We start from the raw sequence: 14,983 nt of genomic DNA on the forward strand, positions 1-14,983 counted from the left end.
ACTGAGTTCAGAGTCTAAATTGTGTGCTTCCAGGGCGCCTGGGTGGCTCAGTCGTTAAGCGTCTGCCTTCGGCTTGGGTCATGATCCCAGGGTCCTGCGATCGAGTCCCGCATCGGGCTCCCTGCTCAGCGGAGAGCCTGCTTCTCCCTTTCCCTCTGCCTGCCGCCCTGCCTACTTGTGCTATCTCTCTGTCAAATAAATAAATTTTTAAAAAATCGTAAAAAATAAATAAATAAAATAAATTGTGTGCTCCAGTGAACGCAGGTAAGTAGGTGGTGGAGCTAGGTCCTCACTGATTCCCATCCCCAAGTGCACTTGGAAATTGCATTCTCTTTCAAAAGGTCAGGTGGGTCTCCAGAGAGATGACACTTCTTGAATGTTATAAAACCTGTTTTAGCTCAATTTTTCTAATCAATCAAACCAAGAAATTTCTCTAATGTCCTGATAGGAAATCATATGCCACCAGCATGCTGTAGCAAGCTACAGTTTCCTTAAGAGAGAAAAAGGGAAGAAGAGTCTAGGACTCAAAAAGAAACATGGTCTCGTTTTTTGGTTCATAGACCATGTTTGGGGTCACTGGTTTTAGAAAATGTATGGAATCCTGTCAAACCTGAGCTGATCCACCAGGAGATCTGGGATAAGGTTTTTTTGTTTGTTTGTTTGTTTTCCCCAGATTTATTTATTTATTTGAGAGAGAGTGATTGAGAGAGAGAGAGACAGAGAGAGAACATGAGTGGTGGGGAGGAGCAGAGGGAGAGGGAGAAGCAGGCTCCCCGCTGAGCAGGGAACCTGCTGAGGGGCTCAATACCAGGGCCCTGGGATCATGACCTGAGCTGAGGGCAGATGCTTAACTGACTGAGCCACCCAGGCACCCCTCAATAAAGCTGTTATTAAAAATAATATTTAGGGGGGCACCTGGGTGGCTCAGTCATTAAGCGTCTGCCTTCAGCCCAGGTCATGATTCCAGGGTCCTGGGATTGAGCCCCGTGTCGGGCTCCCTGCTTCTCCCTCTCCCACTCCCTCTGCTTGTGTTCCTCCTCTCACTATCTCTCTCTCTGTCAAATAAATAAATAAAATCTTAAAAAAAAAAAAAGGATTCTCTCTCTCCTTCTCCCTCTGTCCCTCCCTCACCCCCATGCTCACTCTCTCTCTCTCTCAAAAAAAAAAGATAATGATAATATTTGCGTTTGATTCAGATCACGATTTATGGTTCATTTTGGGTTGAGTCATGTGAAGAGACCAAGTAAAGAGAAAAAATGCGGCAACCACTTCAATATTTGACCCAGAGAAGTTATAACAGGCTAAAATCTTTAGATAATATAATAAAATAGACCTGAAAATGCCTTCTCTTAAGTGTTACAAGTTCATATACTAAAGGACAAGAGATTTGCTAAGCACCATCCAAAAACACTGAAGATCAGGTACCTAATGGTTCACATACATTAGAGTACTTTAAGCTTAGTTTGAAGTTGGTAATAACCATTATTTCTTTTTCTTTTTTTAAGATTTTTTAAATTTATTTATTTGACAGAGAGAGACAGCGAGAGAAGGAACCCAAGCAGGGGGAGTGGGAGAGGGAGAAGCAGGCTTCCCCCCAAGCAGGGAGCCAGATGCGGGGCTCGATCCCAGGACCCTGGGATCATGACCTGAGCTGAAGGCAGACGCTTAATGACTGAGCCACCCAGGCGCCCCAATAATCATTATTTCTAAGGTATTAAAAAAAGATATATAAATAGGTGATGGGGATTAAGGAAGGCAGTTTTTGTGATGAGCACCGGGTGTTGTATCTAAGCACTGAATCTCTAAATTTTACACCTGAAACTAATACTACACTGTATGTTAACTGGAATTTAAAACTTAAAAAAAAAAGAGAAAAAAGTACAAAAAATTGGGAATAGGGGTGTGTCCCTCATGGAAGAGCTAAAGAAGAGGAAATGACTGATGGATAAATTTCTTAAAAGTCCGAAGTTGGAATTTAAGGACATGAATAGCCTTTATTATCAATAAAACAAAGCCTATAAAGCTCAGGAATCAGGAAATGCCATAAATTCAAGCATATGCATATATCCATGAATGTATTTCTCTGCTTATTCGTAAGACACAATCATGAGATATCAAAAAAATTCTTTCTCACTAGGAACTTCTTAATATTTGTTGTTCAAAATGGTCAGCCTTAGCATACTGAATACTGTAGAAGAAGGCAGAATTATTACAGTTTCGTAAGTTTTTGTTGGAGGAAAGTTATGTGCTCTATATGAGAAATCTGATCTCTCACAGATAAAAAATAATATAAACCGTGTTTTATTTATAGTTATAATTTACAAGCTATCTTCTTCCAAATAAAGATTTAAGACAGTCAAGTGCATTGGTCATAAAAAGATTCCTGGCCACATATTAACTAGTCTTTTTTTTTTTTTTTAAGATTTTTTTTTTTTTTTTTATTCATGAGAGACAGAGCGAGAGAGAAAGGCAGAAGGAGAAGCAGGCTCCCAAGGAGCAGGGAGCCCAATGCGGGACTCGATCCCAGGACCCTGAGATCATGACCTGAGCCGAAGGCAGATGCTTAACCATCTGAGCCACCCAGGCGCCCCCATATTAACTAGTCTTTTTCTGTCCAGCATCATCTTTAAATAGCAGAGTGCCTAGCACACAGTAGATATTCAAGACATATTTTAATATATTGATGACTAAATAAACACAAGGGCAAATATAAAACCTAAGAGGCTAGAGGAAGATGTTCATAGAAGACAACAGCAAGATGCCCATTTCATCAACTCAGAAACTCTAAAACCAGGAGTGTCCAGTGCCAACATCCCGCATGGCTATTATTAGGGCTGCTCATTCAACTTTTATGTACTATGTACCAAGTACTGGGTGTAAAGTGGTCAACAAAACATAGAACTTAATTAGTCTTTTGGGGTAAATAACCTCATGCCCCACCTCTGACCAAAGAGGACCAGTTAGAATATTTGCCTGAGATTTTTCTGTGAAGAGAGATGAAACTCACAGATGGCCCATAGACCCAGGGTTAAGTTCCATCTGCTCTTGCTTGAGGTGTCTTCAACTCTGTTAGCTATCTTGGAATCTTTATAATAAATCCTCTTTTAATGCATAAGGTAAATTAAGATGACTTCCTGTCACTTGCAATAAAAAAATTCTTATGAATAGAACTTTCCATATACATATGGGATTAGTGAGGCCAAGGGAGGTTCAATAACTTACCTGATCTGCAAAAAAAAACACAGATCTGATTCCCAATCCCCAGCTATATCATAGGTCCAAGAAAAAAACAAGCTTTAGAGAGAAGAATCAATATGCATCACCTCATGAACCACGGAGCCCAGCAGGAAGTCCAGCCTCTGGCACAGTTCTCCAAGGTTCGATAAGCTGCTGGCCCTGTGAGCACTATCTGGATCTCTTGCACCCCTCAGAAAGGTGTGGATCAAAGGTTCTCTGTATTTTGAGACCATGTCCCCTATAGGAAAAAAAAAAAAAAAAGAAAAATCAAAATCTTTAAAAATAAATTTTCAAGTTCTTAAAGAAGGAATAATGAGGGGCACCTAGGTGGCTCAGTCAGTTAAGCATCTGACTTCAGCTCCTGATCCCAGGGTCCTGGGACGGAGCCCCATGTCGGGCTCCCTACTCAGCAGGGAGTCTGCCTCTCCCTCTGCCCCTCCCCCAGCTCATGCTTTCTCTCCCTCTCTCTCCTCGCTCAAATAAACAAATAAAATCTTTTCTTTTTTTTTTTTTTTTTAAGATTTTATTTATTTGACAGAGAGAGACACAACAAGAGAGGGAACACAAGCAGGGGGAGTGGGAGAGGGAGAAGCAGGCTTCCCGCTGAGCAGGGAGCCCGATGCGGGGCTCGATCCCAGGACCCTGGGATCATGACCTGAGCCGAAGGCAGACGCTTAATGACTGAGCCACCCAGGCGCCCCAAAATCTTTTCTTTTTTTTTAAATAAGGAATAATGATACTATCATGGTATACTGTGTGGTATTTTATACTTTCAGAGTACTTGCATAACCATTAGAAATCATGCTCTGGGAGAATATTCAGTGTCACGTAGGAAGAAGACTAATGACTGACCATTAGACTGAGTGACAATGAAGTCACTGTTGACCCTGACGAGAACGGTTTTGATGGACTGGCAGGGGTGAGAGCACCAGAGAAGTGACTGTAAGAGAATGCGAGTACTGCAGATGGAAAGATCACTTAAGTTTTTCAGCAAAGCAGATCAAGGAAATGGGGTGGCAGCTGGTCAAGGAAGCGGGGGGTCAAGAGAGGTTTTTGTTTTATTTGAAGAGGGGAGAAATAGCACACTAAGACATTCAGAATTGTCATTTTATATATGGAAACAACTTCTTCCTCCACAGGTATGCCAAGAGCTAAAACTGTTTTGTCTTGATCTAGGTTCTGAGGCTCTAGTTCCAGAACCCAAGTATAACACTCCACCTTTAGCTTTTTTGTAGCCCTAAGGCTACATGATATCAATAAGGTGACAAAATGGTTTCTGAAGCATTGTTTATGGTCATCTATTCTTTTTTCTATTCTTAATCATCAAAATGATAAATCACAAATACACACAACAAAACCCCCACCAACTTGGCCTATCAAGTCTCAGCTCAAAAGCCACATCCTTTAAGAAACCTTCCTCAATTGGCCTTAATTAGTCCTCCTGGGAAGTCCCACAGTTCTTTGAACTTAAATCACTTTGGCTTAAATCACAAGTGTCACTAATGCCTTGATTCCTACATGTTTGCAGCCTCTCTCATTAGACTATAAATTCCTTGAGGGTAGAACTTTGTTTCCATCAGTTCTTAGTAATCTTTGTATGTGCTAGGTACTCAACAAATGCTAACGTTGAATTGAATTCATTAATTTATTCAACAAAACAAAATTACGTGCTAGGTATCATGCTAATGTTCTACGGATAAAATATATAAACATAATCTTTACCCTCTAAGAAGCCCAAAGTTTAGGAGGTGGGTACAAATGGATAAGTACCAACAATTACAGTACTGTGTGCTCAATGCCCAAATGCCATCAGAGAATCAAGCAGAGGTTGCTCAGAGAGCCCAATTTCACTCATCTCAGTCACTCTAGAATGGGAAGGAGGAGGAGGCTTGTCTTGATTTTGTTTTCCCTCAAGGTCAGGAACACAATGTATTTTCCATACAATAAGATTAAAGATGAAGGAGAAACTTCTCTAAAATGCTCCCAGTTCCTAATATACTATGGGCAGTCAAAGACTCACCCTCTGCCCAGTTAACATTAACACATATTACAGAAATTGAGTCAGTGATAACTCAGCTATAGCCTATTTCCAGAAGAGAAGAGAGGGGACTTTGTGCCTACTCTTAGACCTACTATTTGCACTTCTGAATATCAGTCCTGAAGAAGTAGCCACATATATGCACAAGGGTATCTGCATAAAGCTTTTACTGCAGAATTATGAATAGTGAATGAGAAAAATTTAATTAAATATTAATTAATATGGAAGTGGTTAAATAAACGTATGTATTACAGAATACTATGCAGTCATTAAAAAGAACATGACAGAATTATATGTACTAATATGGAAAGGTCCCTTAAGACACTATTAAAGCAAAAGGAACTAATAGAGCCGGTATCATTCCATTTGTGTATGTAAAATGCACACATGCAACTTCTCTCACTATTAACAAACCAAATGTACAGATTAAAATGTATGAAAAATACAAATGTATAGAAAAATAATAGAAAGGATATAGTAAAAGAGAAGGTTTATTTTTTTAAGATTTTATTTATTTGAGAGAGAGCATGAGTGGGGGTGCAGGCAGGGGCAGAGGGAGAAGAAGAAGCAGACTCCTCATTGAGCCTGATGCAGGGCTTGATTCCAGGACCCGGAGATCATGACCTGAACCGAAGGCAGATGCTTAACCGACTGAGCCACCCAGGCATCTCAAAAGAGAAGCTTTAAATATCTTGTCCACAGAGTAAATATACCCAAGATCAAAGTTTCATAGTTTGACACTTAACTCCTATGATATACTGATTGTATTTAAGGTATGTCCAATTAAGAGGAAAACATATGTTTCTACTTTTGTTGTAGTACTTTTCCTTTCTGGAGTTAGGAAGGAACTTGCTCGTTCTGTAGTGTGAGAGTTAAGAGATGTGTGCTCTGGGGCATCTGGGGCTCAGTTGGTTAAGTGTCTGACTCTTGATTTCAGCTTGGGTCATGACCTCAGGGTCATGAGATCAAGCCCTGGGTCGGGCTCTGTGCTCGGCGGGGAGTCTGCTTGAGATTCTCTCCCTCTCCTTCTACGCCTGCCCCTGCTTGCACTCTTTCTCTCTCTCAAATAAATAAATCTCAAAAAAAAAAAAAAAAAGAAAAGAAAAAGAGATGGGTGTTCTAGTTTTGGCCCTGGTATCAATTAGCAGTGTGACTTTGGGCAATCTGTTTCCCCTCTCTGGACCAGCTAGAGATAAGGCACTTAGACAAGACCAATCTCTCTGGCCCCTTCCAGTTTTAAGAATCTATGAGTTAATGAGTCACGTTTGGTTTAGTCATCAGGGGAATAAGATTCAGGAGACTGGAAAGGAGGAGTACACATTTACCATCCCTGGAGGGAGGCTATTGCCGTGAAAGGAATGAACATTCCTTGTTGGGAAGGAAGGCACAGTTTGGAAATTCGTAAGGAGGGGAAATTTGCAGGCTGAAAGGTAAGAGCAGATAACAAACAAGTGAATGTTTACCAACGTAGGGATTTAGAGTTAAAAATGAGTGGTAAAGAAAAGGAACTATGTGCTAGGCAGTACGGTAGGCCTGGGGATCCAATCATAAACAAGAAAGACACAGTCCTTGAGAAAAATTTTAGGAAGAACGTCAAGAGGTATCTCATTAATTCATCCAGCCAATTTACCTTGTTTTTTTAAGTGTTTTTTTGTTTTGTTTTGTTTTGTTTTATTTGTTTTTTAGTAAACTCTGCCCCCAATGTGGGGCTCGAATTCACGACCCCAAGATCAAGGGTCACATGCTCTACTGACTGGGCCAGCGAGGCTCCCCTCATCCAGCAAATCTTAACTGAGTACCTACATTACTACAAGTATGTTCTCAGTCTGGAGGTAATAAAACATGAGCAAGAAAGTAAACGTCCCATCTTCATGAAGCCTACTTCTAGTGGGGGAACAAGACAAGAAATGGTAAATAAATTTTCCTGCAGCAGAAGGGGCTATGAGGAAAAATAAGAAAGGTGTGTGGGGGTCGGGGGTGGGGGGAGACTGAGAGCTACAGATGAGGGCCCAGGGAAAAGACCTTCTCAGAGGAGAGGACCTGAAGGAACACGTCATGAAGCCTGCAGGACAGTGAAGAGTAAATGGACAACAGAAGTTTGATATTCAGTGTAGATATCATAGAGTTGTTTCTTATCCTGACCTGCCGTAAAAGGACATACTACTACATTAACAAAACCACAATTTAACATTCCATGTGTATAAATTCCTGCCCTGCCTGAGCTTCATTACTACTTTCAAAATGAGCATCCATTTAACTGCATGCTCCACCAATCCCATTCCCAAGAGCACCTAAGAACCCAGAGGAGCCAGCCCGGAGGAAAGTTAGCATCTCAAGAGCCCTGCACTGTACCCCGTCAGTGGGCTCTGTGCCACGCACTCCTTTGTTGTCAGGTTTGGGGCTAGAAGAGCTGGAACACTGTATTCGCTCTGCATTTCTCAAAGTGCCCTGCCATCAGGTTCTCTGCAACCTGATCTCCCTTAGAGCTCACATACACAGCCTTGATTTGTCACACCCTTGCTAGATCCTGCTTTCCTTCATGGATCTACATCTCTGCTCCCATTTCCTGGGGGCCACTGCTTGCCTCTGATTAATCCTCCCTCCCCTTAACTCCTACCATGCCATGTAGCTAGTTTCTCAAGACTGTACTGGATTCTAGTCTCCAGGTTGGGGGTCAGTCCTGACCAGGTTTCTATGCAGAACAAAATGAATGCATGTAGTCAGAGAATCTAGCTTTCAGGGCTGCAATTTGACACAGGCAGAGATTTTCAAGATCATACATAAAGGGTTCTTAATTTTAGCTTTAGGGATCCCTATATGTCACATTTTATTATGCACATCTCATTGGCATTCTCCCATTCTTCCTTGCAAATAGCACTCTATTTCTATTCAATTTTGTTCATGTATCCACTATCCCCCCCGCCCCAGCCATCACCCATGTGATTCAGGTTAACGTCTTCAAGGGTCTGAGTGAATCATGGTAGACACATCCCCTTGCCTTAATTGGTTTATGTATGGGCATGTGACCCAGTCTGAACAATGAGGTGTGAAAGAAAATCTGCTGAAGACATTTTACCTCTGCTATGACAACACCTTAGAGTTACTGCAGCCAACCTGAAACCATGAGGGACCAGAGGATGAAGTCAATAGCTGAGGTTGGCAGAGCAGAAAAATGAAAGGAATCTGGGTCTTGAATGATATCATGAAGCCAAAAAATTAACCAGTCCTGGACTTTTTGTTTTGTGCAATGATTCATTCCCTACTGTTTAAAGCCAGTTGAGTTGGGAGTTTCTGTTATCTGCAGCCAAAAGCATTCTAACATATAATATGAAAACTGGAATGTTCTTTAAAATTATAGAGCACTTTGGAGCACCTGGCTGGCTCAGTTGGAAGAGCATGCAACTCTTGATCTTGGGGTCGTGAGTTCAAGCCCCACATTGGGTACAGAGATTACTAAAAAAATAACCTTAAAAAAAATTGTAGAGCATTTCTATGTCAGTTCAATGTCTATCAATACAAAGCCAGAAAAGTTAAATTTGCCAAAACAAAGGAACTTAAGACAGTGGGTACACACACACACACACACACACACACACACACACATACATATATATGACTTTCCCAAAGAGCTAAGTCATCCTTATACATCTGCCAACCTATTAAAAAAAAAAAAGGTGAGTAACTATTTACAGTAGTAGTTCATGTGAAGGGGTTATATGCTGAGTATATTGCGTAACTATTGACTAACCCATTTCATTATGAACTAAAACCTTGGGCTCTGGGACACCTGCTACTATTCCTTAGTTTCTGATTAAGCAACAAAACCTTAATTATCCCATCCAGAGGGGTTGGGTTTAGGGTTTGCTTTTTTGTTTTTTTGGGGGGGGTTGTTGGGGTTTTTTTTTTGTTGTTGTTGTTGTTTTTTTGTATTCTTCCTTATCCAGATGAGATGTTCTTGTTGCTTCAGTTGAAACTTATTTGAACCACAAGATTCCAAAATCCTAATTCACCTTTTGTCTTTAAGATAGCACATACTTGCGCCCTGGCAAGAGTGAACATTCATTAACAACCTGTTACGTTGTCCCCTTAAAAATATGCATATTATATGGCTTTTACAAAAAATGGTATTGATTTCTGAATTTCCTCACCCCCATATTCAGAAAGTACTCACCACGGACTACAATATTTAGACTAAGAGATACCCATGAGAACTGAAGTTAGAGAGACCACCATCTTTTCCTCAGCCATTTCTGAATGGCTTCAGGGAAATGAACACAGTAAATCCAAGCTCACTTTTAGAAACTTACTCAAGTAGATGCTAGTCAGAGACGTTTATCTTAGTTCAGCTCTAATGACTTCTACTTTGTGCAATGATGATGACAACACCTGGCTATTTGCATTTCCATATTCTTCTCAGGAAGTCAGCAATAATCAACCTGAGAAGCACACAGCTGTGTGTTCAAGGAAGCAAGTGAAGGATATAGATTTGTTTGAACAAATTTGATAAAAATGAGTTGCTTTGGAAGGTGAAAAATCAAGTGCATAGTGAAAAGAGAGATGCAAATTTTTTAACCTATGACTTACTTGTATCAATTATCATCTATGTGAAAAGATTCTTTCCATGTATTAGGATTTGGAAGATTTTTATCAAGCTTTTCAATGGAACTTTCAAGTCCAGACTGATAGATTCGTTTATGAGATCCCATCTTCTTTCACAGAAGAGCTGAGATGACTTGCAACAAGAGACACTTACGTAGTGGAAGAATGCTATCAAATCTGAATTAACAGAATCACTTCTGGAGCCAGGGGACCTGCTGATTTCAAGGGCTCAACCATTCCCATTGTTAACTGAAACAGGTCTTAAAAGTGAAATTGAGAAAAAGTGAGTGAGAAAGAAAATGCCACCCTTGGCCAAATCCTTACACCAGCTTATTAAAGCTCCATTATTAATGTCTGGGGGACTCCTCTATTCCTTCTTTCTTTCCTCCCTTCTGTCCTTTTCTTTTAATTAAAAAAAAAAAAAATTTGGAGGCATAGAAATGAACACAGGTACAACCATTCCTAAGTACTCTATTCTATCTACCAATAGGAAGCAACTAAGAAATATCCTGTCCTGCTGGTTAAGGTTTCGCTGAGTAAAACCAGTTATATTTTTCAAAGACCGAATGATCACTTACAGCCAGCACTCCTCTGTAATCAGAAGTTTATATGCATTCTGAGTAACGTTTTAGTCCAGTGTTTCTCAAACACAAACATGGGCACCGAAATTGTGCAGTGCGACTTGATTATGTGAATCCAGGTGATTCACAATTATCAGTAAGATGAAAATGCAACATTTAAAAAATTCTTTTAGAGAATTCACAGACCGCTGAAATATATCAGAATTTAATCTCCAGGCTTCATTTTGAGAAAGGCCCTTCCAACTAGCCAATTTAATGAAAACATTTAATATGTACTACTATGGGCAAGAGATTCCATAGGGCACTAGAGATTGAGAGATGAAGGAGATTTTGTTCTTCTAATAATTTTTTTTTAAGTAGGCTCCACTCCCAGCATGGAGCCCAATGTGGGGCTTGACCTCATGACCCTGAGATCAAGAGTCACATTCTACTGAGTCAGCCAGGTGCCCCTGATAATGCCTTTTTTTTTTTAATAGACTTTATTTTTTAGAGCAGTTTTAGGTTCACAGCAAAATTGGGCAGAAAGTACAGAGTTCCCATATACTTCCTTCCCCTCTCTTTCCCCAGACTGCCCCACTAGCAACATCCTGCACCAGAACCAGACATTTGTTTCAAGTGATGGACCGATATGAACACAGCATTATTACCCAAAGCCCATAGTTTACATTAAGGTTCACTCTGGTGTTGTATACCGCATGACAAATGTATAAGGACATGTATCCAGCATTATAGTATCATACAGGAGAGCTTCACTGACCTAAAGCTCCTCTGTGCTCTGCCTCATCTCTCATTCTCATCTGTCCCTCTGGGCTAACCCCTGGCAACTACTGATCTTACTGTCTCTGTAGTTTTGCCTTTTCCAGAATGTCCTATTATTCCAACAATATCATATGGTATGTAGACTTCGCTTCTTTCACTTAGTAATAGGCTTTTAAGGTTTCTCCATGTCTTTTCATAGCTTGATAGCTTATTTCTTTTATGTGCTGAAAACATTCCACTGCCTGGGTATACTACAATTTATTTATCCAATCACCTATCGAAGGACATTTTAGCTGCTTCCAAGTTTTGGCAATTATGAATTAAGCTGCTATAAACATATACGGGCAGGTTTTTGTGCAGATATACGTTTTCAACTCATTTGGGTAAATACTAAGGAGCATGACTGCTGGATTATATGGTAAGAATATGTTTAGTTTTATAGGAAACTGCCAAACTGCCTTTCCAAGTGGCTGAACCATTTTGCATTAGCAGTTCCCCACTCTTCAAATCCTTAACTTCATGCCCCAATGATATGACCCTGCCTATTTTCGGTCATATTCACCTAGCAGCATGCCCTTTGTTACAGTGACCTGGTATAGCTAATTTAAAAATATGGTATATACATTCAGTGGAATATTATTTGTCAGTAAAAAGGAATAAGCTTCTGATACATGCTGCACCACAGATGAACTTTGAAAACATTAAGTGAAAGAACACAGTCACCCAAAAAACCACATATGTATGATTTCATTTATGGAAATGGAAATGGAAATGACAACAATAAGTAAATCCTTAGATACAGAAAGTACATTTGTGATTGCCTGACTGGGAATGGGTACAGAATTTCTTTTGGGGCAATGAAATGTCCTAAAATTGACTGTGGTGATGGTTCACAACCTTGTGAACACACAAAAAAATTCTGAACTGTACATTGTAAAGGGGTGAATTGTATGGTATATGAATTATATCTCAATAAAGCTGCCTTTTTTTTTTTTTAAAGATTTTATTTATTTATTTGAGAGAGAGAGAATGAGAGAGAGCACATGAGAGGGGGGAGGGCCAGAGGGAGAAGCAGACTCCCTGCCGAGCAGGGAGCCCGATGCGGGACTCAATCCAGGGACTCCAGGATCATGACCTGAGCCGAAGGCAGTCGCTTAACCAACTGAGCCACCCAGGCGCCCAAAGCTGCCTTTTTAAAAAGAAGTTTTGAAAGTAGGAGGGGTAGGAGGACTTTTACAAAAAAGCTGGAAAAAAATAACTTACATAAAAATCTTCACATACTAGAAGAGAAGAGGTATACAGAAACAGAATCAGATGTAAAACACACTTCTGCCTTCTAAAAGCTCAGAGACCAAAGGCTTGGGGCGAATTCTATGGACAAATCACAATGGCTGCTTCCCTCAAACATGAGGCAGGAGATCCGGATTCTTTGATGATATGCCCAATACAGGAACCAGATCCTGCCCTTGACCACCAGTGAAGCAGAACCCAGAGCTTTCCCTCGGCTTTGTGAATGGCATTGCTTCTGCCAGCTCTTTGTTTCCTTATTTGTCAGTAAAAGATGTGCCAATACAATTTCAGTCTTTACTACTTCAGAGCTGCCAGTGTAAGGAGCGACATTTTTTAAAAACCTTCTAAATTAACATTCACTGAATCAGTTTTTTTTTTTTTTTAATATTTAGTATAATTCAAAAGTCTCTTAAAAGAGGCAAGAAAAAAATTGAAGATTTAAACCTAGAGGTCTTTGTGTATAGTTAGCCATTTGGTCCAATAGGTACGGCTGTGCCAAACCAAACTTGACCAACATTAACCCAAGGAGAGTTGTTTTTTTTTTAATGTTTTTTTTTTTTTAAGATTTTATTTATTCATCTGAGACACAGAGATACAGAGAGAGAGAGAGCATGAGCAGGGAGAGAGGCAGAGGGAGAAGGAGAAGCAGACTCCCCGCTGAGCAGGGAGCCCGATGCGGGGCTCGATCCCAGGACTCTGGGATCATGACCTGAGCTGAAGGCAGACGCTTCACTGACTGAGTCACACAGGTGCCCCAACCCAAGGAGAGTTAAGACCTCCTGCAAATATTTTTTTTTTTTTAAGATTTTATTTATTTGCGAGAGAGAGAATGAGAGACAGAGAGCATGAGAGGGAGGAGGGTCAGAGGGAGAAGCAGACTCCCTGCTGAGCAGGGAGCCCGATGTGGGACTCGATCCCGGGACTCCAGGATCATGACCTAAGCCGAAGGCAGTCGCTTAACCAACTGAGCCACCCAGGCGCCCTGCAAATATTTAAAAACCTTTGTGCTCCAGCCTTTTTATTTTGTCTAAATCAAATCTCTTATGCTCTTTATTTTCCTTCCCTGTATGGACCGGACTCAAGTGGCGATAGAGAAGTGGTCATTCTCTGCATATCTTTGAATCTTAATCTTATCTTTGCAAGCTCCCAGATCTCAGTTACAGTGTTTAAAACCCCCTCTGTAATCCAACCAGTTTAAGTATGCTCTTCCTCTCTCCAGGATGGTACTTTCTATACTTTCAGTTTTTATATTAGATCTATTGGGGAGAAAAAAAAGTAAAGGTGCAAGACAGTTAAATGATACAATACACACAATTTCACTAAATTAGGGTGCCTGAATGGCTCAGCCAGTTAAGCGACTGCCTTCAGCTCAGGTCATGATCCCAGAGTCCCAGGATCGAGTCCCACATCTGAATACCTGCTCAGTGGAGAATCTGCTTCCCCCTCTGACACTCCCCCCTCTGGTGCTCTCTCTCTCTCTAATAAATAAATAAAATCTTAAAAAAAAAATTTTTTTTTCCACTAAATTAGTTGCCAAAAAGGATAGAAACTACTTTCCTCTCATCTTGAATTCCCATTTATTCTGGAGCTAAAGTGATCCTTAGGGGTAGCATCATGGACAATCACATGCCCTCACAGAAATACTGCTGCTGATCCAGTCGGTGAGGAAATAGGAGACAAAACAGAAATCTAATTCTGTTCATGTACACTATTATGTCTGCCTTAACATCTATTCATTTTTCTTCCATTTCAGAACCCAGAACTCTACTTCACTACTGAAAGATACACAGCAGAAGAACTACCAGTTGCTTGTAATATCTCATGCATACAAGTTATTGCTATGTGTGGACCAGAGTCAACAGAGATTATAATTTCTGTCAAGGTCAGAAGGAGATTCGATTGACAGGGCAGATCCTGACAGGCAGGATTTCCCCTCCAAAAGCCATTTAGAGAATTAAATAATTTAAATGCAATTAATTTTTGATGAAATTCATCATTAAAAAACTCATAGGTAAATTTTGATCTATTAACAACAATTACCTTTCAGCCTTGAATTTCCCCTGCAGCTCTGGGGAAATCCTCTCTTTTCTGATTTTGGTTTCCCTCCCCCACATAGCCCTTTATGAACAGGGGAGAGATTTTAGTGAAGATCGATTATGCAGCTACAGATACAAAATGCTGTGGAATAAAACAGTGTTGTGTGCCCTTGAAAGCCTCTTTATCTGCAAAGCCCTGTGTGCCTATTATCTTGTTGGAGCCTCGCAAAAATTTGAGGTAGGTAGAAAAAAAAATCCTATTAACTCTGTATTACAAACAAGGAAAGAAAAGTTGAAAACAGGCTGATCCCAGGTCACACAGCTACTGAAGAACAGACAAGTTTTCAAGACCAGGCTCCTGTCCCCAGGCAGAGGGTTTTTTCTACTGCCATCAGGACATTTACTTGGCTCTCCATTAAGATCAGCAGGAACTTCCGTTCTGA

At 40.5% G+C, this 14,983-nt stretch overlaps 1 protein-coding gene across 1 annotated transcript in view; it reads right to left on the reverse strand.

The window, feature by feature from the left end:
* TANGO6 (transport and golgi organization 6 homolog) overlaps window positions 1-14,983 on the reverse strand; it is a 190,041-nt gene that overhangs the window by 47,040 nt on the left and 128,018 nt on the right. Inside the window, exon 16 of the mRNA XM_035024893.1 lies at window positions 3,324-3,475. Coding sequence (XP_034880784.1) covers window positions 3,324-3,475 — 152 coding nt within the window. The remainder of the gene's footprint in view (window positions 1-3,323; window positions 3,476-14,983) is intronic.

The sequence above is a fragment of the Mirounga leonina genome, unplaced genomic scaffold (assembly GCF_011800145.1).
Source record: "Mirounga leonina isolate KUSES-001 unplaced genomic scaffold, KU_Mleo_1.0 Mir_180, whole genome shotgun sequence".
NCBI lineage: Eukaryota > Metazoa > Chordata > Mammalia > Carnivora > Phocidae > Mirounga > Mirounga leonina.